General features: G+C 41.6%; 1 protein-coding gene across 2 annotated transcripts in view; it reads left to right on the top strand.

Annotated features, from left to right (window-relative positions):
* Positions 1-20,603, top strand: part of LOC141264958 (metalloreductase STEAP4-like) — a 50,991-nt gene extending 30,388 nt beyond the window's left edge. For both annotated transcript variants that reach the window (XM_073677408.1, XM_073677409.1), the window contains exons 2-5: positions 1,747-2,199; positions 15,147-15,671; positions 18,869-19,033; positions 19,312-20,603. In XM_073677408.1, coding sequence (XP_073533509.1) covers positions 1,747-2,199; positions 15,147-15,671; positions 18,869-19,033; positions 19,312-19,581 — 1,413 coding nt within the window. In that variant the 3' untranslated portion in view covers positions 19,582-20,603. The remainder of the gene's footprint in view (positions 1-1,746; positions 2,200-15,146; positions 15,672-18,868; positions 19,034-19,311) is intronic.
* Positions 20,604-25,588: the final 4,985 nt, after the last annotated feature.

Raw genomic sequence — 25,588 nt, 5'->3', positions numbered from 1 at the left:
CTTGTGAGACCATATGCTGGTGCAGTTGGCCCTGAGTTCCTCCTAATGCAGGACAATGCCAGACCTCATGTGGCTGGAGTGTGTCAGCAGTTCCTGCAAGATGAAGGCATTGAATCTATGGACTGGCCCGCCTGTTCCCCAGACCTGAATCCGATTGAGCACATCTGGGACATCATGTCTCGCTCCATCCACCAATGTCACGTTGCACCACAGACTATCCAGGAGTTGGCAGATGCTTTAGTCCAGGTCTGGGAGGAGATCCCACAGGAGACCATCCGCAACCTCATCAGGAGCATGCCCAGGCGTTGTAGGGAGGTCATAAAGGCACGTGGAGGCCACACACAATACTGAGCCTCATCAGGAGCATGCCCAGGCGTTGTAGGGAGGTCATACAGGCACGTGGAGGCCACACACAATACTGAGACTCATTTTGACTTGTTTTAAGGACATTACATCAAAGTTGGATCAGCCTGTAGTGTGTTTTTCCACTTTAATTTTGGGAGTGACTCCAAATCCAGGCCTCCATTGGTTAATAAATTTGATTTCCATTGATGATTTTTGTGTGATTTTGTTGTCGGCACATTCAACTTTGTACAAAACAAAGTATTCAATAAGAATATTTCATTCATTCAGATCTAGGATGTGTTATTTGAGTGTTCCCTTGATTTTTTTGAGCAGTGTATATATACGTCATATGTCGTGTCTCCCCCTTTGGCGCTGAGCCTACATCTTTTCCTACACATGACAGCTGATCTGATCAGTTGTTATGTGCCCCTAACAGTCACGAGTGGAATCGCAATCAACCAGCGGTTGTTAACAAGTTACATGCCGCTGTCAATCTCCGACACGTCATGAACCACTCCCATCGGCGCCACCTGAAATCCATTTCCTGTTTTTCAGTAAATTTTTGGTTAAAATGAGTAGTGTAGCTGAAAATTAAATATCTACCTGTAAATTAAATAAGCCCTCATGACTATGTCAATAGAAAAATAAAAAAAGTTAAGGGTCATGGATAAAAGTATGAAAAAAAGCAAAAAAAAAATGAAAAATGGTTGTCATTAAGGGGTTAAGTATTTGCATAAATTACAATTCTTCATTCCAATTGTTTCTTTTAGCTACATCATCTGTCTGCTAATAACCTATCAGTGCACAAATCCTTCCCATTAATCCTACAGATCAATCAGCAGGATGCAGGCTGCCATAATACTGCAGCCTGCAGTCTGTCCATATACAAAGCAACTTGAATTTGCTAATAGGATTTAATAACAATAGCAAGAATATTAAAACATCCAATGCAGATACTTAACAATATTTACAATGCAAAATTCTGGATATTTAGGCCCAGCCTTAGAACCCCCCAAAATACTTTGGAGAATTTGAATTAATCTTTGTCCCTGTTATGGTCCAATTTGAAATATTGACAACTGTGACTTAAGACCTCCATTTGTACTCCTGTAGTGTTGAGAAATGTTATAATTCCAGATACTCGCAGCCACCACTAGGGGGAGCTAAATGTATAAGCAGCTAATATTGAACACAATGGGAGCTGTATAGGTCTGTATGCTGTGAGCTCCCCCTAGTGTTGACTCTAGGTAGCTGCCATAAGAGTATAGAAAACAGTTTAGTGTCAAGCCCTTTCCTACCTCGAGGCCCATAGTAGTCACTAGTCTTGTCTTTATGGTAGATATGCTACTGATATTGCTGCACAAAAAGTGTCCATAGTAATTGTCACTTTATTACTTTCAGATAATGGGAACCAAGGTCATGATACCGCTATGCTCAGATTTTGCAGAAAAGCACGACAGCATATGCATTTTCGGAACTGGAGATTTTGGCCGATCACTTGGATCCAAACTGCTACAAAGTGGATATTCTGTGATATTCGGAAGCCGTAATCCGGGTGATACAAGTTTACTGCCCCGAGCTGCTGAAGCGCTAAGTCACTCAGAGGCGGCACGAAAATGTTCCGTTATCATTGCGGCCATACAAAGGGACCATTATGATTTTCTAAAGGAGCTTGAAGAAGTTCTGGAAGGTAAAATACTGGTGGATGTCAGCAATAATGTCAAGGTAAACCAGTACCCGGAGTCTAATGCCGAATACCTTGCCCAGATTGTACCCAAGGCCACAGTCGTCAAAGCATTTAATACCGTCTCCGCCTGGGCTCTGCAGTCCGGAGGTCTGGATGCCAGCAGACAGGTAATCCTCATGAATACTAATAAACTGCTCATGTCGTATGTGTGCACAAAGCCTGGCTGGCAGACAGGTGTGGCGCTGTTTATGGAAGAAAGCAGCCGACTTTTTATAATCATGTACAACTTCTTTCATCTTAAGTCTACAAGAATAATTGGAAGAACTTTGGATGTCGTTTAAGACCCAGGAACGTTTCATTTTACTTAACATTGGTAGTAATCATCAAATGTAATAATCAAATGTAATACTTTACATATTTAAAATATCTAACAGTTTTTGTTTTGTTTGTGCATTTTGTTGGGGTTTTTTTTGGTTTTTTTATTCACATACTGCAAAGTGGAAATTGGAGCTTCTGTTTTTTACCGCTGTTGAGTTCACTAAGCCCTAGGGTAGTGTAAAAAATAGGAAAAAGACAGCTCACCGTATCATGTAGTCCAGCATGCAAAGGACAACTGCTCTGACCAGCGTCAACACAATGGAATAAAAGGTGGAGAGTCCAGCTTCTGGTTGAATCATATAAAATCCTCTTCTATTCAAAAATGATTAAAATTCCATATGAATTAAGTGGGGAGCGAGAGAGGACATGGTGACGCGCTTCAAACACGTCCTGTGAAACGCAGGTTTTTGTGCTACAAGTATCTAAAAAAAAAATTGCCATTGTTTTTTTCCATGTCATGACCTATTAAAAAGAAATTAGTAATCTTGAAATTTCCACACAGGGTAGTGGGCTATTTTAGGCTCATACTTCCTGTCCTTTCAGGTATAGTTTTCAGCAGACTCCTTATCTTCAGAGGTAGGGTTGCAATGACAGTTAGATCTTCTATAGAGATAACAAAGGATCCTCCAATCATAATAGGCGATGGCGCTGCTCCCCTTCCTGCTCCTCCCTTCCCTTACACACATTCATTAGATACAAAGGGTAACAGTCTGACTATTGAGGCTGTGAAGACCCGGGGTCGTCCATGGACGTAATACCACTCAGACAATACAGGGTGAGGGTAAAACAGCATGGCAATACTTTATTGAATCACCAAACAAACAATAAACACATAGAACAGTCCCAGCAAATACACAAGATGGTACAACATTACACAGTCTCACCCTTCCTTCTGCTGGCCCGCCTGGGATAAAACAGCTGTGACTTTGGGACTTCCAGGGCCAACTACCTCAACCAGTGGCCCCCTGCTTTTGGCGGGCCCCCACAGAAAGAAGGTAGCGGCAAGCTTAGGAAGCTGACAGTCCATCAAGGTACAAGGCCCGAAGACCCGAGGGTCCCACCCTGGCCTCTCCGAGAGTTTTCATGGGGCCAGATGACCGGCTGGTCCCAATCTGGCTTCTCCAAATGTTTCCATGGGTTCCAGGCAACCGGAGGGTTCCACCTGGCAACCCCAAACAACATAACCATGGGGCCAAGTGACTTCATTGTCCCAACCTGGTCTCCCCAAATATATCCATGGGCTCTGTGATGGTCAATGGAACAGATCTGTATCTTTCCAGTCAGGGCCATATACCCTTTGTCTCTTTGGATAAAGCCATGCTACAAAGCTGATGGTCTGAAGAGAGTCTGATCTTTGATTCTCCTTGTAAAGTCTCTTTCAATTCTGCTTGCTACAGAGGCATATGTTCCTTAATTAGTTCACAGTTGTTCTTTCAAGTACACATCCACAGGGCAAGAGTTAGGGAGGGTATTATTTCACAGGGCTCAGGTCTCATTGTTTTAATCAATTTACATAGTTGATGTAGCAGGGGGCTCTTTTAAATAAACATCTAGCTGGCTTTAGTACAATAGGCATAGTACCGAACATCATTGTTTCAGAACCAAGAGAAGACAACATTCAGGGTTATACAAATACTGGTCTGTCCTTCTTGATCCACCAAAGTGTGACACCTGTCGCCCTCCCTGGGAAATGGGGTTACTTGGAGCCGGGTCAGTGTAGGTCTAGCGGGGGATGCAGTCGTGGCCTGGACCCGTTCCGTGCCCAGGGCAGTCACATAAAAGATGTAATGGGCTTTCAAGTAAGAGTGGTATTTTTCGACTACGCCACCTGCGGTTTCTGGTGATGGGCACCAGCGCTGCTTCAGTTCACTGAGGCCGGTGTTACGGGCAGCTAAGATGGGATAGCTCTCCACAGGCGGAGCAGGCCTCAGGGCAGTGTGAGGAAGAGTGGTGGGTGCAGTGCCGTGCAGGAAATAACAGGCTGAAGCGGGGTATGAAGTCATCCAGAGTTTTTACTTACATTCAGATGAATTATAGCCGCAAAGCTTCCCTCTGCTCCTCACGGCGTACTGCGGCCACCGGGAAGGGGGTCCAGCACTTTCCATGTAGATCAGGAGCACCTGTCGAGACCCCTCTGGTGTGTGTTCCTCTCCTTGGTGAGTTCTCCCACTAAGTCTTCTCCTGACTGTGTGTGGTTAGAACTAGGTGTAAGGCCGGGTCCCACTGGATAAACGCAGGTAGAGAGATACAGGTGGCGTAAGCCGCTCCCTCCGTATTCCCCCTGGGATCCACTAAGCCTCCGGGCTTTTCTGACTGAGACGTGAAGTAACAAAGTCAGATATCGGGGGCCGGTCTCTCATCTTGCAGCAGGAATCCCTCTGACTAGGCCAGAATAAAGAATACAGGTGTCATATGCCGCTCCGTCCGTATCCCCCTGGGATCCCTTTGCCTGTGGAGCCTATCTCCTCTGCTCCCCTCCAGGCCTTCTTAGATAAGGACCTTGACCGGGTAGAGACAGTGGTTAACTCTGATCCGCTCCTCGTCTCAAGGCCAGAGAATGATGACCATGTATCTTCAGTCGGATGCAGGCTCTAGCAGAGGACCACAATCACAGATGAAGATCACAATCAAAAGACCTTGAACTTAAGATGGCCGTAGATTAAATATGAATTAGTAAGTGTTGCCTAAAAGTGTGTACTCCACCCTCATCCACTACATGGTTCCCCCTATCTTTGGTTCCCCCCATCTCCTCTATCCCGGGCCGGGGCAGCACCCTGGTGCATTTAGGCCCCCTACAGGACGGGAGTGGTGTAGTGTTGAGTGGTGAAGTGGGGTCCTGAGAGATGTTCCATCCTTACCTGGAAGAGGAGATACCACACCTCTACTGAGGTGCAGTACCCCTGGGGCGACTGAACCCTCAGGGGCACCACAAAAGAAACACACACAAGTTCTAAAGTCAACACAAACACAATAGTGCATTTCTCTTGGCTTAAGAAATCTAGACGTCTGGCTGATTAAGATAAGAAGCTTTTTCGTCACAGAGGCCAATGTACATGTATTGTTTCCTGAAGCAACAGGAAGTTAGAGTATAATAAAGCCCCAGTAGCCAGTGTGAAAATTGCAAGTTTTTTATTTTTTATTTGCAAAAAAACATTGTGAGATGGAAAAAAAACATTGGCAAACATGTTTTAAAAATAAGTTTAAAACAAAAACCCGTTTTATCGAACAATTCACTTTCTGATGATCGCTTTCCTTTAAGAGACAGTGCTGCTCACCCCCACTTGCTAGATACTTAGGACACAGGAATTTCTTATTGCTGCACAGCTTGTCTCCATTGGTCTGTGTTGTCTGCATGTGTATAACTTCTACTAAAGGGAAAATCCTGGCTTTTTAGCTTTTTAAACACTACCAGAGACATATGGATGTTTGCTAATTTTTCACATATGCATGTGATAATCGCTTGGAGATGCAGCCATTCATCTTTTTTTTCTCTTTAGTTTCTTCTTAATCCCTTAAAGAGTCATAACTTCTTCATTCTTCAGTCGATATAGCTGTATGAGGGCTTGTTTTTTGGTGGACGAGTTTTACTTTTGATAGACACTAGTGTTGAGCGAGTATGTTCTATTAACCCTTTCGCCGAGTATGCTCGGGCCGAGCTCCGAGTATTTATAGCTGCTCGGTGATCAGGTTAAATCGCTCCCGTGTGCATGATTTGCGATTGTTTGACAGCTTTAATACATGTGAGGAATGTCTATTTCTTACACATTCCTCACATATAATAAAACTGTCAAACAGTTGCAAATCATGCACACAGGAGCGATTTAACCTGATCACCGAGCAGCTATAAATACTCGGAGCTCGGCCCAAGCATACTCGGACAGAACATACTCGCTCAACACTAATAGACACCATTCATTTTACCATATAACGTAAAGAAAAAAATGAAAAAGTGAGTAACTTTGTTCTATGGGTCAGTCCTGATATGGTGTTATCAAACTCATAATTTTTTTAACTACTTAAATAAATACTTAATAATTAAATACTTAAATAAATATAACATAAAAATTGCAAAAGAATTTTGGCTTCAGTCGCCATATTCTGAAAGCCATAATATTTTAACATTTTGATCAATAAATCCGTATGAGAACCTGTTTTTTGCTAGATACTGTAAGCTGTAGTTTTTATTGATACTATTTTGGGGTCTGTATCAGTTTCGGATCTCTTTTATTCCATTTTTGGGGAGGCGAAACTCCTGAGCCTGCTCCAATCTTGCTGTGCTCACATCACCATACATATAGGACTTCTCTACGAGCAGTAGCAGAAACGAGTTAGTAATTAACTGCTTATGTGGATGGTCATTCATCTGGCCGGCTGTAGATTTGCAACTTTTGCAGTCTTCGATCACCATATTTATAGTGGCTAAAAACTGTTGTAGCTAAACTCCTAAAAACAATTACCACAGTGAAAATCCATCTAAACCTTAACACATTGGAAAAAGCGTTTGTAGACAAATTAACATCATAACAATTCTTCATTTTCTCCTCAGTTCTTTGTTTTTTTGTGGCAGGCAACTTATTTTTAATATTTCTCACATGAATTAAGAAGAGTCATTTAACAATTCATTTCTGAAAATATTTTTTTATTACATGTAAAAAGCAAAATGATTGTCTTGGAGTCCTAAAGTCTAATCAAGAGGTTTGAAATTTTATTGATCTGTTCAAATTTTTTTATGCACTTTTTTAGAATCGAAAGAGGAAAATATCAGTCTTTCCTTTATACACTCATGGCCAAAAGTGTTGGCACCCTTGAAATTGATCCAGAAAATGAAATATTTCTCCCAGAAAATTATTGCAGTTACACATATTTTGTGATACACATGTTTATTTCCTGTGTGTGTGTATTGGAGCAACACAAAAAAAACAGAGAAAAAAAGGCAAATTGGACATAATTTTACACAAAACTCAAATGTTGGCACCCTCAACTAAATATTTGGTGGACAAAGGAACATCAAGATCTCTGGAGATGGACTTGTAACCTTGAGATTGTTTTGGTTCTCAAGTCCTCAGACAGTTCTCTTCTCCTCTTTATGCTCTCTATGCTCAGTGTGGCACACACAGACAAGATTGAGTCAACTTCTCCCCTTTTTATCTGATTTCAGATGTGATTTTCATTTTGCCTACACCTGTTACTTGCCACAGGAGAGTTTGAATGAGCACCACATGCTTGAAACAAAGTTGTTTACTCACAATTTTGGAAAAGTGCCAACAATTTTGTCTGGCCCATTTTTGGGGTTTCGTGTGAAATTATGTACAATTTGCCTTTTTTTCTGTTTTTTTGTGATGTTCCAATACACACAAAGGAAATAAACATGTGTATAACAAAACAAGAGTAATTGCAATAATTTTATGGGAGAAATACTTCATTTTCTGGAACAATTGCATGGGTACCAAGACTTTTGGCCAGGAATGTATATTTCTTTCCTGTTGGAACTCCCCCTCTTTCAGGAAACCTGTTATCTGTCACAAGAGGCATAACTAAAAGCTTCTAGTGCCCAATGCAAAGTCTACACTAAGGTCCACAACTTATCATGTGCCATTTATACACAGACTCATTGTGTTAGGTCTCCGTCGTGCCACCAAAACTTTGAAAAATAAATCATTTGAATGGAGCGGTTTCAGATAAATAGATGAGTTGCGAAATTTTGCAGCTTGGGAATTCTCCTAAAGGTACGTTTCCCTGGGTTGGGTTTGTTTCAGAATTTCAGTGGAAAAAGCACAGCAAAATTCTTAGTGGTAAATACTGTTGCGGGATTTGTGCTGAAAAGGTGTAGATTTTCTGCACATTGTTGCCCTTTGCAATACAATAGTTAAAATATGTGCTGAAATCACAAAAGTTGACATGCCGTAGATTTAAAATCCACAGCATTAGCCAATTTTAGCTACATGCACTTGGACTCTTTTGAGGAGATTATGGAGAAACTGGTTATGTGCACACGGTGTCTCTTAGATGCTTTCCCAGCCGAAACCATATCAGGGAAAAGCCTGCGGCTTTTTACCTGAAGCGGCACTGCTGGTGGTTTTCCCATTGTCTTCGTAGCTGGTCCGCCGCTGGCGTCTTTTCCCTTGTATCTTCATTAAGGGTTTAACTCTGAAGTAACAAAATACTGAACATGTGCACAGCAAAGAAAAGTCGTTTTTAGATTGCTGTGCATTCATTTAATTTTTTAGCAGCAATTTGTTGGCGTTTTTTTCAGGCAGATTAAGAGTGGAATGCAGCTGGAAAAGACATTGTGTGCACATAGCCACTGAGAGGAAACTGAGCGTAAACTCTTTAAATTCTCAAAAAAATCTCAAAACTCAAGTTTTTGGGATTCAGCTCAGTTTATGTCCCAATAATTGTGCAAAAAGACTCTGTGAGCACATAGCTTGGTGCTGAAGGTTTTTTATGCAGCATGGTCAGGGCTGCCACAAGGAATTTAAGGGCCCCATACTGGCAAAATTTTCAGACCCCCTGAGACTCTGCCCGAGGCTCCACCCCAGGTCTTCCTCCATCCCAGCTCCGCTTCCACCCCTCGAACCTTCCACAGTCCCACCGCCCCCTCTTGGAAAAACTCCACTTCTGCACCACGTCCTCACCAATCACACATTAACAGTTCCCATCGAACACCACATCACATACATAGCCATCAGCTTTTGTTTTGGCCAAAAGATTTTTTAAGCCGCCACCAGGACAAGGTAGACTCTTTTGGCCGGTCCCTACTCTACTTTAACCCATTAAACATTTCTTAGAATACCCAATACTCTTTTTACGTATATTTTTCTTTAAGATAATGTGTCAGATACATTTTTTAAAAATGACCAATAATACCATGTACAAGGGACAAATATTGCCACACCATTTCCAGACCACATATTACCACCACATAGTGACCGAATAATACCATATACAATGAATACAGTCACACCATAACCAGACCACATATTACCACCACATAGTGACTGAATAATGTCACATACAAGGAACAAATGCCGCCACACCATGGCCGGACCACATATTACCATGACATAATGATTGACTACTACAATACTGATCATTAATAAAAAAACAATGATCACCAGTGACATTATACACAGGAGCTCTATATATATAGTGTCAGTGTTCAGGTAATACAGGAATCATCAGTGACATTAAACACAGGAACTCTGCATATAGTGTCAGTGTACAGGTAATACAGGGATCACCAGTGACATTATACACAGGAGCCCTGTTTATAGTATGTAGTTTATAGTTTCAGTGTACAGGTAACACACTGACTCACTGGTGAAGTCCTTCATCTTAGCTTTTCTTGTTCATCCAACACAGACCACTATCACTTCTTCCAGCCAGGACTCGTCTCTGCAGAAAATAACACAGTTATCTAGAGCACTGCTTTCAGAGCACATTTCCCAACTCTACACTGCACCAGATGAAGAAAAAAAGCGACATAGTGTCACCCTGCACAGTAATAAGACCCTCTTCCCACTTAAAACAATATCTTAAAAAATAAAATACATCACAGCAGTAATTATATCCTTTAATTAGCCCCTACAGTACTAATGTCCCACATCCTGCTCCCATATTGTCACGGGTGTGTCAGAAGTGACAGACAGTCGTCCTTCAGTTGGTTGGCATTACAGACACCTTCTTAGAAGCTGTCTCTCTAGGACCCAGCGGCTACCTTCCTCTGGCTAATTAACACCCTGGCCTGGATGTATAAACATCTGCTGTGTGCTAGAGGGAGGTGCCGGCGATACTCACATGATCCCCTGTGAAGGCTTGGCGCAAGTGCATTACTTCTTCCTCTCTGGTGCTATGAGGACGGGTGTTCATCTCTCTGAAGTCAACTAAAAGCTAAGCTATCTTCCCTTGTCTGTCCCCCCTTGTTGTATTTAGTTGTCAATGGGGATCGACTAGCACTCATCCCCTCCCTTTCCAAGCCAAGGTCAAGCACCAGGGAAAGCCAGGGCGATTTGTGAAGAACCAATATAGGGACGTTAGTGGAGACAGGGCGATATTAGATCAGCCTAGGAGGTCTCCACTCCCCCTTTCCCTAGAGTCTGGGCTCCCTTCCCCTCTTCCCTTTGTGTTGCACTAGTCTTTCCCACACCTTGCATGACACATATGTACTCCATTCTGGACCCAATATGTCTTCATCCTGCCTTCATATGTTTTCCCATCCTGGCCCCATGTGACTTCATCCTGCCCGCATGTCTCTCCATTCTGCCCTCATGTGTCATCTCCCATTCTGCTCCATTTGTCATTTCCCATTTTGCCCTTATGTCTCATCTCCCAATCTGCCCCCATGTCTCATCTCCCATTCTGCCCCCATGTCTCTCCATGCTGCCCCCATGTGTCGACTCCCATTCTGCCCCATGTCTCATCTCCCATTCTGCCCCCATGTGTCATCTCCCATTCTGCCCCATGTGTCATCTCCCATTCTGCCCCCATGTGTCATTTCCCTTTCTGCCCCCATGTCTCAAAAAAAAGTACCTCCTTACCTTGCCACCGCTCCAGTGGTGCTTCGTTGATTTGAAGCGCGGACGCCAGCTAGTCACAGGCTGGCACTGATGTCATACGCCAGCGACGTGCGCGCTAACGTCAGTGCCAGCCTGTGATTGGCTGGCTACTGTTAATTATCGCCGTGCGGGAAGACTCCCACACGGCAATGGATTTAAAGTGAACCTGCGTCCGAGGACACAAGTTCAGTTCGCTAGAGCCTGGTGAGCAGATAGGAGCCCTGTCCGGGCCCCTCTGCTCACCGGGCCCAATACGCCAGTAAGGGTAGTAATGCCCTGATGGCGGCCCTGAGCATGGATATGAGATTTAGTCTAATCTCATTCACAACACTTTTACCGTAAATAGCAGTGAATTATCTGCAAGCGAATACACAACGGAAAGTTGCTGCATTTTTGCCACCTGGGAACATTGCTGCAAATATTCCCCAACATATCTGGAGCAAAAGGTACGTGTGTTACAGGCTGATTTTTTTTGTTGATTGTGTTACTAATTGGTCAGTCATTTCACTTTATGTATTGCAAAAAGTGAAATCGGCAATGACAATCTGTAGAAAGAATTGCCAAGCATCGATGAGCAGAATAAGCATTACATCCAGTGACTCACAGGGGACGTCTATCCATGTGCTGTAATTTTCTTTCCTCTTGTTCTCCATTTGACCAAGACTGCCCTCTAAATAATACTGCCACACTGTGCTCCCTAAGAACAATCAATGCTGACACTCACTGTGCCTCCCTGGAGTTCTAGTCCTCTTCCTCTCTGAAGAGGCAATTTGTATATTAAATTTCCCAGAGGAACATTGCACAGTGAATAAGCCTCCTTACATTGGCATGCCAGGGCCGGTATGTCATTCTCCACAAGGAGAAACGTTAGTTACCCCTTAGACCTCAGTCCAAAGCCTCTCACCTAGCCAAATGACAAATGACAAAGAGCGATACCCCGAAACACACACTGTCACACTGTGGCCCCCCCTGAAAATAATACTGTCACATACAGATGCTTCGCACTAAATTAGAATATCATCAAAAAGTTAATTTATTTCAGTTCTTCAATACAAAAAGTAAAGCTCATATATTATATAGAGTCATTACACACAGAGTGATCTATTTCAAGTGTTTATTTCTGTTAATGTTGATGATTATGGGTTACAGCCAATGAAAACACAAAAGTCATTATCTCAGTAAATTAGAATACTTTATAACAACAGCTTGAAAAATGTTTTTAAAATCCGAAATGTTGTCCTACTGAAATGTATGTTCAGTAAATGCCCTCAATACTTGATCGTGGCTCCTTGTGCATCAATTACTGCATCAATGCGGCAATGTGGCATGGAGGCGATCAGCCTGTGGCTGCTGAGGTGTTATGGAAGCCCAGGTGACTTTGATAGCAGCCTTCAGCTCGTCTGCATTGTTGGGTCTGGGGTCTCTCATCTTCCTCTTGACAATACCCCATAGATTCTCTATAATAGATTCTCTATGGGGTTAAGGTCAGGCGAGTTTGCTGCCAATCAAGCACAGTGATACTGTTGTTTGTAAACCAGGTATTGGTACTTTTGGCAGTGTGGACAGGGGCCAAGTCCTGCTGGAGAATGACATTTCCATCTCCAAAAAGCTTGTCGGCTGAGGGAAGCATGAAGTGCTCTAAAATGTCCTGGTAGACGGCTGCGCTGACTTTGGTCTTGATAAAACACAGTGGACCTCCACCAGCAGATGACATGGCTCCCCAAACCATCACTGATTGTGGAAACTTCACACTAGACCTCAAGCTGCTTGGATTGTGGCCTCTCCACTCTTCCCCCAGACTCTGGGAGTGTGTCAATGACTGCCTTCTGGACATCTGTCAAGTCAGCAGTCTTCCCCATGATTGTGGAGCCTACTGAAACAGACTAGGGAACCCTTTTAAACGCTTAGGAAGCCTTTGCAGGTGTTTTTTGTTAATTATTTTAATTTACTGAGATAATGACTTTTGTGTTTTCATTGGCTGCAAGCCATAATCATCAACATTAACAGAAATAAACACTTGAAATAGATCACTCTGTTTGTAATGACTCTATATAATATAGGAGTTTCACTTTTTGTTTTGAAGAACTGAAATAAATTAACTTTTTTATGATATTCTAATTTAGTGAGATGCACCTGTATATGTCCCCAATATTGCCACACACTATTTCTCCCTGGAAATAATACTGCCACAAATTGGACCCCCCCTCCACCCCCGAAAAAAAAAATACTGCTACACCACATTCTGGGGCTCAAGAAAACAATATTGCAACATACAGTGGGGAAAATAAGTATTTGATACACTGCCAATTTTGCAAGTCTTCCCACCTACAAAGAATGGAGAGGTCTGTAATTTTTATCGTAGGTACACTTCACCTGTGAGAGACAGAATCTAAAAATAAAATCCAGAAAATCACATTGTATGATTTTTACATAATGAAATTGCATTTTATTGTATGAAATAAGAATTTCATACAATTGTAAGTATTCTGGCTCTCACAGACCTGTTAATTTTCATTTAAGAAGCCCTCCTACTCTGCATTCATTACCTGTATTACTTGCACCTGTTTGAACTCGTTACCTGTATTAAAGACACCTGTCCACACACTCAATCAATCACACTCCAACCTCCCCACCATGGCCAGGACCAAAGAGCTGTCTAAGGACACCAGGGACAAAATTGCAGACCCACACAAGGCTGGAATGGGCTACAGGACAATAGGCAAGCAGCTTGGTGAGAAGGCAACAACTGTTGGCGCAATTATTAGAAAATGGAAGAAACACAAGATAACTGTCAATCTTGCCTCATGGGGTAAGGATGCTTCTGAGAAAGGTCAGGAATTAGCCCAGAACTACACGGGAGGACCTGGTCATTGAGCTGAAGAAAGCTGGGACCACAGTCTCAAACATTATGTTAGTAACACTCTACGCTGTCATGGATTAAAATCCTGCTGGGCAGCCCCAAAACCTGAAAGATCTGGAGAAGATCTGTATGGAGGAGTGGGCCAAAATCCCTGCTGCAGTGTGTGCAAAGTTGGTCAAGAACTACAGGAACGACCTCTGTAATTGCAAACAAAGGTTTCTGTACCAAATATTATGTTTTGTTTTTCTATTGTATCAAATACTTATTGGCCATGGTGGAGTGGTTGGAGTGTGAGAACAGGTGTCTTTTATACAGGTAACGAGTTCAAACAGGTGCAATTAATACAGGTAATGAGTGTAGAGTAGGGGGGCTTCTTGAAGAAAAACGAACAGGTCTGTGAGAGACAGAATTCTTGCTGGTTGGTAGGTGATCAAATATTTATTTCATGCAATAAAATGCAATTTAATTATGTAAAAATCATACAATGTGATTTTCAGTTTTTTATTTTTAGATTCTGTCTCTCACAGGTGAAGTGATGTATGATAAAAATTACAGACCTTTCCATTCTTTGTAGGTGGGAAAACTTGCAAAATCAGCAGTGTATCAAATACTTATTTTCCCCACTGTATAGTGCCCTCTGAAAACAATACTTCCAAACACTGTGTCCCCTAAAAACAATACTGCCATGCATGATGCCCCCTGAAAACAATTTTGGGACATACTGGGCTCCCTGAAAACAATTTTTCCACATAATGGGCTTCCTGAATGTTGGCATATGCAACAGATTAGAACATATTATAAATGAAAGGAGGACTTTATACTAACCAAACAGCAGATGGCGATAGTGTGTAAAGTTATATGCTTGCTGTTATGGTGGGAGAAAAGCTCTCAATTGTTGGTTGTTCTTACTTCCTGCGTTATTTTTTCTTTCCTGAATGTGTTATGTCAGCAGCACACGGACTGTGTGACACTGAATTGTATCTCATGTTTAACCAGTATGAAATAAATACTGTTTACTCAAGATATCTTGCTGATTGAAGCTCTGGTAAGTAAAGTGGTGACTGTAAGAAGATGCACTCTGCGACACTGAAAACAATACTGTAACATGCGGTGTCTCCTGAATATAATGCTGCCATACACTGTGCTAGCTGAAAACAATGTCGTCATACATGGTGCCCTCTGAAAATAGTAGTGCCACACACTGTACTTTCTTTAACTCCTTATTCAAAAAGTTGGGTTGTGGATGCTTTACAGCCCATTCATGGTTCCTTATTCTTCATATGACTGATGATCTACTATATCTTTATTATTTCCCTTCTAGGTCTTTGTATGTTCAGATGACAATAAAGCCAAACAATATGTGATGGATATTGTCCGCGCCATTGGATTGACGCCACAAGACAAAGGATGTTTGGTAGCGGCCAAGGAAATAGAAGACTATCCGCTGCAGCTCTTTCCAAAGTGGAGACTCCCTATGTACACGGGTGCAGGGCTGACCGTGGCGGTCTTTCTGTATTGCGTGATATATGACATACTCTACAATGCAGAAAGAAAAAACGACGTCTCACATCATCTGATGATCACAATTCCGAACAGGATCTTCCCGGTCGTCTCACTGATTTTGTTGGCTTTGTGCTATCTTCCCGGTTTGTTTGCCGCCATCATTCAGCTATACAGAGGAACCAAGTACAGACGATTTCCAAACTGGCTGGACCGATGGATGTTATGTAGGAAGCAGCTGGGGCTGGTGGCGTTGTCCTATGCTTTTCTCCATGCAATTTACACCCTTGTTATTCCCATTCGATACAGTGTCAGGTACAGGACGGACATGAGTATAATCAGCCAGGTAACGTATTACCGAAAAGTGAGCTTTATCCTATACATCCACCTTAATAGGCGCTTGCGCTATGTCTAAACTAGACTTTTGGAGTTGGAGCCGCTGGGCTGAATAGTCATGGTGACCAGTTTCTAAGAATGCCCATTGTGGCTGGACTGAAATCTGTGAGGCAGGAATATGTCATCATAAGGTCCCCAAAATTCTGCACATACTCTGTAGTCTTTTGATTTTCTGGATTGCGCAGTGAGGTTGGGTGTACTTGCATTAATAAATAATAATAACCTTTATTTTTATATAGCGCTAACATATTCCGCAGCGCTTTACATACATTATCGTCGCTGTCCCAATCGGGGCTCACTATCTAGATTCCCTATCAGTATGTCTTTGGAGTGTGGGAGGAAAATGGAGAACCCGGAGGAAACCCACGCAAACACAGGGAGAACATACAAGCTCCTTGCAGATGTTGTCCTTGGTGGGATTTGAACCCAGGACCCCAGCGCTGCAAGGCTGCAGTGCTAACCACTGTGCCACTTGTGGCTTCTTCATAAACTATAAGTCAATGGTGACTGCACAGAATTTTGAACTCCTTGTCAGGACATGTTGGGCATTTTTAGGTACAGTCCACCATGATTATTCAGCCGAGTGACTCCACCTCCATGACTCCTACAAATCCTAAACAAGAGCAAGACCCCCAGACTTCAAAATAGCAAAAAAAATTTATTCCTTATTGAACACACAATTAAAAAGACTCATAATAAACAAGTACATGAGGGCATATTACACGATTCGAACAAGACAAAAAGCTAGAAATACAGAGACATTCCATACAACATAGACTTTGGATAGTACAAGGTTCAAGGTTACAAAATATTGCACAATACCCCATGGCAAAATTACATTATAGTAGCGATCAAAGTTCAGTGCATAGTAATCCACGGTACCATCCTAGGTTGGGAAACGCGCGTCAGGGGGTGCTGGATGTGACATTCCACTGGTGGGTAACGTATTCTTGCATTCCTGAGAACCGGTATTGAACCATGACAGCACGCAGCACTTTGTATGAGTACGCACTCTGCCCCTTTCTGATGCATTGTCCATTAGTATGCCAAATAGTTTCCTGGAATATATTTCAAGCCACTTTAGCACGCAGCACTTTACATAGAAAGGCACTTTGCACTTTCTAGGCTTGGCATTGTTTAGTATATTTAATCTATGATGTAAAAACTGGGTAGTTGCGACAGAGGAATATCCTGAGCCATATCATACTGTTCATCAATCATTGGTTTCCCCTATTTTGTTTGCATGGTACTCAGCAGTTGTGATGAAGTTATCCGGTATATACTGTGGTACTAGCCAGGAATCTAAGGTACAGATTTTTTCTTCTTTTGGGCACAAACTGAGACCTATGATATCTACCATGCAGACGGAATTAGGGTTGAACACTATGTATTATCAGGTAAAACTTCTTGTCATATTGATTATTACTAGTTAGTGCCCAGTCAGCTGCGTATTTCTGTCTAGCGGTCAAATGTAAGCAGTTCCCAACCTAGAATGGTGCCATGGATTACTATGCACTGAACTTTGATCGCTACTATAATGTAATTTTGCCATAGGGTATTGTGCAATATTTTGTAATCTTGAACCTTGTACTATCCAAAGTCTATGTTGTATGGAATGTCTCTGTATTTCCAGCTTCTTGTCTTGTTCGAATCATGTAATATGCTCCCATGTACTTGTTTATTATGAGTCTTTTTAATTGTGTGTTCAATAAGGAATACATTTATTTTGCTATTTTGAAGTCTTGGGGTCTTTCTCTTGTTTAGGATTTGTATTGTTTTTTTGACCTACCGTGATCATTTATTGGCCTGCTTTGGCTTACTCCATGACTCCTAGTAGGTTCCCATGCAGGTGCTGGATACACTGTATATTTAGGGACATATTTGGAAAGCTCTTTATCCACACTAAAAGACAGTGGTGGTACTTTAGGTCTGTAGATGGTACTGACTGGTTCCCTTTATGGTGGTTCTTTGAGCGTTATCTTTGCATCCGTATACATTGGTCTTTTAACAAAATCGTTTCCAGGCAAGGTTGTGCGTAGAGATTCAAAGCGCAATGCATCTTGTAAATGTATTAAAATTTCCATTAAAGGGACTGTCTATGGAAGATGACCTCTTTAAGAAAAATTATTGGGATGATTAGTTAATAACCACAGGTCGGCGCTTAGCCAAACTTGCCAAAACATTCTCTAGGAACATTTAATGCCTTTGTATCTATTTGCATCCTTTTCCTTGTTTGTGAAGGCAATAAACTCTTGTCTTAACTTTTTGGGCCAATCTCTTGACAACTCAAGAATATTAGTGAACTGGAGGCTATTGACCAAGGGGAATGAGTTAAGATTCCTCAGGAACACTAGTTGAGCCCAGTGTCTCAAAGATAGAGTTTGCAGCAGGTTATAACAGCCAGAGGTAATTCTGAGAATACAGTTGTCAGTAAAAGTGGCATTTATATGTTGAAGTAGGAGAAAGAACTTGCTGCATTAGCTGTGTTCAGCTATTTACATGTTCTTGGTTGATTAATTTATTGCAAACAGCAGAAAGTTTGTAAATTTGGCAAATAATTGTAATTTCCAATGGGGTCTGAATGGCTTTAATGGCAACTGTAATCAACAGGGAACAATTATGGACAGCTGGTAAAGGGAATCTGTCATAAGAAATGTGCCCACTACCAAACAGTACTCTTCCTGCAGTTTCCAAATTGCATCCTGTCTTGTAAAATTTGCCAAAAATCTGATATACTTAAATTTTTAGCCATGGTACTAATTAATTTCTAGATAATTGGGAAGATGATGGATAGATAGATAGATAGATAGATAGATAGAATATATACATATGTAGACATATAATTTACAAGCCCCTTACATATAATAAACTTGCACCCTTTAGTGCCTTTTATGTGGTACTAAGGGGTGTGTAGCCTTATTTAACCTATTGAATAAATAATGTAAAAAAAATGATGTGGGGTTCCCAAGTATTTTTGATAACCAGCCAAGGTAAAGCAAACAGCTGCAGGCTTATATTATCAGGCTGGGAAGGTCCTTGGATATTCGGCCCTCCCCATCCTAAAAATACCAGCCCACGGCCACCCCAGTAGATAGATAGATATGAGATGTATGACTCTGTATAATGATTCTTCTCCTATTTTAATAGATAAAGACGAATAAAACCAGGAATTTGGAGAAACCCCTGATCTGGAGAAGTGACACCTATTTAGCACTAGGAATCTTGGGATTTTTCTTCTATATTGTCCTGGGAATAACATCTCTTCCTTCTGTCAGCAATTCAGTCAACTGGAGAGAATTTCGGTTTGTCCAGGTATGTTCTGCAGTTTGTTATATACAATGTTCTGTCCAAACTAAAGAACATAAAATAAATAAGTCACTAAAGAAAGATACATGAATATTCAATGATATATACAGTATAATATTTCCTAATGGTGTAAATAACTTACATGCCTTATCGTATACTGATCTTGAGTTGCATTATGTAAATTCTATTAACATTCAAAGCAGCATTCAGTATTCTTCTGTATAGTCAGATCCACCCTACAATTCGTTTATAAAAATATCTTTATATATTTATTTATTTTTCAGTCTAAACTGGGATATCTCACCCTGGTGCTGTGCACAGGACATGCAATGGTCTACGGCTGGGACCGATTCCTTATACTCGCTAGATACAGATGGTACATGCCTCCCGTGTACATGTTTTCGCTTGTCATCCCATGCTTTGTTCTCATACTGAAGCTTGTTCTAATAATACCATGCGTTGATAAGCGGATTACCAAAATACGACAAGGGTGGGAGAGGTCTGCAAGCAAAAACTCAGAAACAAAGTTAAAAACGTACAGTATGGCTCTATAATGTCATTTTCCAGGCATGGACTGATTGATTACTGGAGTAAACATCTAAATCCATTGTTTCGTAATTATATTCTGACGGTACATAATCGCCACTAGGGGGAGCTCACTGCAGACAGCTGTATACAGCTTTCATTAAACTCAATAATCCAGTTGCAATCAAAATTATTCAGCCCCATTGCAAATTAGGTTTATTATCAAACTTTACAAATATTCTGCTTTTTGCAATAAACCTATCAAATAATAAAAATACACATAGCTCAATACAACTACTGTAATATAGCAGGTGGTTTCTCCAAATTCAGCACAAAATGCCTCTATTACTACTAGACTGACTACTGCAGTCTCAGAATTATTCACCTTTGACTCTTATGACTGCTGCAAACATGATCATAACCTGTCACCAGCTTCCAGGAGAGTTCCTGAGGAATCTTGGCTCATTTCTTATAGACAATGAGCCTTCTCTTCACTAATATTTTTGAGTTTTTGTGCTGAAACCTCTTTTTTCAGATCCCACCAAAGATTTTCCATGGGGTTCAAGTTAGGCAACTATGAAGGCCACTCCAGAATCTTCTAGGACTTCTTCTGAAAACAAGCCTTGGTGGACTATGAGGAATACTTATGATCATTGTCATGTTGTAATATCCAATAATGCCCAATCTTCAGTTTTTTCACTGAAGGTAAGATCTTCTGCTACTTTATTGAATCCATGTTGTGCTCCACACGCTGTAGATTTCCAGTGCTAGAAGGAGCAAAGAGCCCAATAGTATCACTGAGCCACCGCCATGCTTCACTGTAGGTATCACTGAACTACCACCATGCTTCACTGTATGCATCACCAAGCCACCACCATGCTTCATTGTATACATCATCAAGCCACCACCATGCTTCACAGTAGGCATCACTGAGCTACCACCATGATTCGCTGTAGACATCACCAAGCCACTATCATGCTTCACTGTAGACATCCCCAAGCCAAATCCATGCTTCACTGTAGGTATCACCGAGCCACCACAATACTTCACTGTAGGCATCATAGAGTCAACGCCATACTTCAAAGTAGGCATCACTGAGCCACAACCATGATTCACTGTAGGCATCACTGAGACACCACCACTCTTCACTGTAGGCATCATCAAGCCACCATCATGCTTCACTATATCCATTACTGAACCACCACCATGCATCACTGAGCCCTCACTATGCTTCATTGTATACATCACCAAGCCACCACCATACTTCACTGTAGGCATCAACAAGTCACTGTCATGTTTCACTTTAGGTATCACTGAGTCATTCCTATGCTTCATTGTAGGTATCACTGAGCCACTACCATGCATGACTGTAAGAATCACCAAGCCAGCACCATGCTTCACTGTAGGCATCACCGAGCCATTGCCATGCTTCACTGTAGATATCACTGAGCCACCACTATGCTTCACTATAAGAATCATAGAGCCACCACCAAGCTTCATTATATACATCACTGAGCCACCACCATGCTTCACAGTAGGCATCATTGAGCTTCCGCCATGCTTCACTGTAGGTTTTACCAAGCCACAGACATGTTTCACTGTAGGGATGACTGAGCCACCACTATGCTTCACTGTAGGCTTCACTAAACCACCATCGTACTTAACTATAGGCATCATTAACCCACCGCCATGCTTCACTGTAGGCATCACCGAGCCACCACAATACTCACTGTAGGTATCACGAAACCACCGCTATGCTTAACTGGGCCTGGGACAGCTCATAGAGTCCTTTGCCGTGGGACAGCTCATAGAGTCTCACGGCTTTCAGTACCACCTCTATGCTGATGACACATATCATTGGACCTGATATCAACTCCTTACTAACCAGAATCCCACAATGTATGTCCACTATTTCATCTTTCTTCTCTGCTAGATTTCTAAAACTTAACATGGATAAAACTGAATTCATCAACTTTCCCCCACCTCACTCAACACCCCCAATCTGACCTATCCATCAAAGTTAATGGCTGCCTGCTCTCCCCAGTCCCACAAGCTCGCTGCCTCAGGGTAATCCTGGACTCTGATCTCTCCTTCAAGCCACATATCCAAACCCTTTCCACTTCCTGCTGACTCCAACTGAAAAATATCTCCCTCATCCACACATTCCTCAGCAAAGACTCTGCAAAAACACTAGTGCATGCCCTCATCATCTCCCGCATCGACTACTGCAACCTCCTGCTATGTGGCCTCTTTTCTAACACTCTCACGCCCCTCCAATCTATCCTAAACTCTGCTGCCCGACTAATCCACCTGTCCCCCCACTATTCCCTGGCCTCTACCCTCTGTCAATCCCTTCACTGGCTGCCCATTGCCCAGAGACTCAAGTTCAAGACCCTAACCCTGGCATACAAAGCCATCCACAACCTGTTTTCCCCATACATCTGTGACCTAGTCTCCCGGTACTTACCTACACGCAACCTCCGATCTTCACAAGATCTCCTTCTCTACTCCCCTCTTATCTCCTCTTCCCACAATTGCACACAAGATTTCTCTCGCGCATCCCCCCTACTCTGGAACTTTCTACCCCAACATATCAGACTCTCGTCTACCGCGGAAACCTTGAAAGGGAACCTGAAGACCTACATCTTTCGACAAGCCTACAACCTGCAGTAATCACCGCTCCACCATACCACTGCATGACCAGCTTTACCCTCACCTACTATATCCTCATCCATCCCTTATAGATTGTGAGCCCTCGCGGGCAGGGTCCTCTCTCCTCCTGTACCAGTCGCTGACTCGTTTTGTTAAGATTATTGTAAGTGTTTTTGCTATGTATACCCCCTTTTTCACATGTAAAGCGCCATGGAATAAATGGCACTATAATAATAATAATAACTGTAGTCATGACCGAGCCACCACCATGCTTCACTGTAGGCAAGTGTTGCTTTCAGCATTTGCTTCATTCTCCCTCCTACTGCTGATCCACAAGCCTGAAAAGTTCCAGTTTTGTCATTTAACAGAACAGAATCCTAAAACCTTTGGGTTTATTTATATGGTTTTCAGCATATTGGAGCCAACTTTTCTTGTACTTTTGGATCAGTAGAGGTGTATGTCCTGGTATTTTGGATATGGAGAACTTAATTTATTTTGTGTCTTGCTGTGAAAAATGTTTCTAATAAACAAAATTTGCAATGGGGATTGAATAATTTTGATTGCAACTGTACATCCATGTAGTGGCTGCAGATGGCAGACGTCCATTTATCTTGTAAGTTTACGATTGTGTAAAGGTAAGAGGTAATTTGGAGAGCTGTAGCGGAGAAATAGAGCTTAGACTGTTATAGATGCCTTTTTATTTCAATAAGATGAATCTAAAAATAAAAGTCCTTTAGTTATTCTCTTTTGTTAAGATGCAAAAAGTATTTTTGGAAATAAGCAGTTCACAACACTACCACTAGATGACGATATATAGACACATGCAGTATAACTATCTCATAGCAGAGTATCAAAAAATCATGTTTTTTTTTCAATGCTAGAGAAAAACAAGGAAGAACATACAGTCATATGAAAAAGTTTGGGCACCCCTATTAATCTTAAGCTTAATGTTTTATAAAAATTGGTGTTTTTGCAACAGCTATTTCAGTTTGATATATGTAATAACTGTTGGATACAGTAATGTTTCTGCCTTGAAATGAGGTTTATTGTACTAACAGAAAATGTGCAATCTGCATTCAAACAAAATTTGACAGGTGCATAAGTATGGGCACCTCACCAGAAAAGTGACATTAATATTTAGTAGATCCTCCTTTTGCAAAAATAACAGCCTCTAGTCGCTTCCTGTAGCTTTTAATGAGTTCCTGGATTCTGGATGAAGGTATTTTTGACCATTCCTCTTTACAAAACAATTCCAGTTCAGTTAAGTTTGATGGTCGCCGAGCATGGACAGCCTCTTCAAATGATCCCACAGGTGTTCAATGATATTCAGGTCTGGGGACTGGGATGGCCATTCCAGAACATTGTAATTGTTCCTCTGCATGAATGCCTGAGTAGATTTGGAGCAGTGTTTTGGATCATTGTCTTGCTGAAAGATCCATCCACTGCGTAACTTCAACTTTATCACTGATTCTTGAACACTATTGCCAAGAATCTGCTGATACTGAGTGGAATCCATGCGTCCCTCAACTTTAACAAGATTCCCAGTGCCGGCATTGACCACACAGCCCCAAAGCATGATGGAACCTCCACCAAATTTTACTGTGGGTAGCAAGTGTTTTTCTTGGAATGCTGTGTTTTTTTGCCACCATGCATAACGCCTTTTTGTATGACCAAACAACTCAATCTTGGTTTCATCAGTCCACAGGACCTTCTTCCAAAAAGAAATAGGCTTCTTCAAATGTGCTTTTGCATACCTCAGCCGACTCTGTTTGTGCGTACTTGCAGAAACGGCTTCTTTCGCATCACTCTCCCATACAGCTTCTCCTTGTGCAAAGTGCGTTGTATAGTTGACCGATGCACAGTGACACCATCTGCAGCAAGTTGATGCTGCAGCTCTCTGGAGGTGGTCTGAGGATTGTCCTTGACTGATCTCACCATTCTTCTTCTCTGCCTTTCTGATGTTTTTCTTGTCCTGACACTTCTGGCCTTAACAAGAACTGTCCCTATGTTCTTCCATTTCCTTACTATGTTCCTCACAGTGGAAACTGACAGGTTAAATCTCTGAGACAGCTTTTTGTATCCTTCCCCTGAACAACTATGTTGAATAATCTTTGTTTTCAGATCATTTGACAGTTGTTTTGAGGAGCCCATGATGCCACTCTTCAGAGGAGATTCAAACAGGAGAACAACTTGCAAGTGGCCACTTTAAGTAGCTTTTCTCATGATTGCATACACCTGGCTATAAAGTTCAAAGCTCAATGAGGTTACAAAACCAAAAACAGTGCTTTAGTAAGTCAGTAAAAAGTAGGCAGGAGTATTTAAAACAAGAAAATGATAAGGGTGCCCATACTTATGCACCGGTCAAATTTTGTTTGAATGCAGATTGCACATTTTCTGTTAGCACAATAAACCTCATTTCAAGGCAGAAACATTACTGTGTCCAACAGTTATTACATATATCAAACTGAAATAGCTGTTGCAAAAACACCAATTTTTATAAAACATTAAGCTTAAGATTAATAGGGGTGCCCAAACTTTTTCATATGACTCTATTGGTATCTAACCCTGAGAAAACTAGATGATAACCAATATGGCCTCTCCTGAAGATAGATGATATTGCGAATGATTGCTACAGATCCAGCTTCTCTCTTCTCTACCCAAAAGCTAATTTTGCCCAATGGCAGGTACTATGGGCTATACATTTCCTCTATGATGCCTGCTGCAGGATACATTTGGTACTACATGTTGGTTATCTGGGTAAATCGTCGTTCTTTTAATATATTATGCCAAAGAGAAGGAGTGACTGGTTGTATCGGTCCTACATTTGTCACTGAACTCCTGGTTTGTGAAAACACACAGGCCTCATTTATCAAAGCTGACTAATACTAAGACTTCCTTTGCTGCGCCTAGGAACCAATCAGAGCACTGCTTTAATTTCTTAAACTTCTCTGAAAAAATGAAAGCTGAACTCTGATTGGCTGCTAGGGACAAAAAGACAATCTCAGTATTGAACAGTTTTGATAATTAAGGCCCAGAGACTGTGATATCCCCATTAACTGCACAAAATATATGGCCGATATGAATATTGCATTCTTATTCAAAATATGGAGACTAAAATAATAAAAGGGTGGAAAATAGCCAGTCCATTAGACAAACCTATACAGGCAAACCACACAACCATGATGACATGTGGTCCAACAAAGAACTGTCTCTCCATCCTCACCAATGTACAAACCTATTTACTAATGTAAATATTCCCCTAAAAATATGAAGATTTGGGAAAAAACATTTTTTTACAATAAACTACAATTTTATTAATTCATTAAATTGCAATTTTATTAATTCATCATACAGAATGATTGAAAAAAAAAAATATATATATAT

The sequence above is a fragment of the Phyllobates terribilis genome, unplaced genomic scaffold, assembly GCF_046119375.1.
Source record: "Phyllobates terribilis strain yellow unplaced genomic scaffold, ASM4611937v1 Scaffold_4__5_contigs__length_816908805, whole genome shotgun sequence".
Taxonomy (NCBI): domain Eukaryota; kingdom Metazoa; phylum Chordata; class Amphibia; order Anura; family Dendrobatidae; genus Phyllobates; species Phyllobates terribilis.
This window is presented reverse-complemented; position numbering and strand designations above follow the sequence as displayed.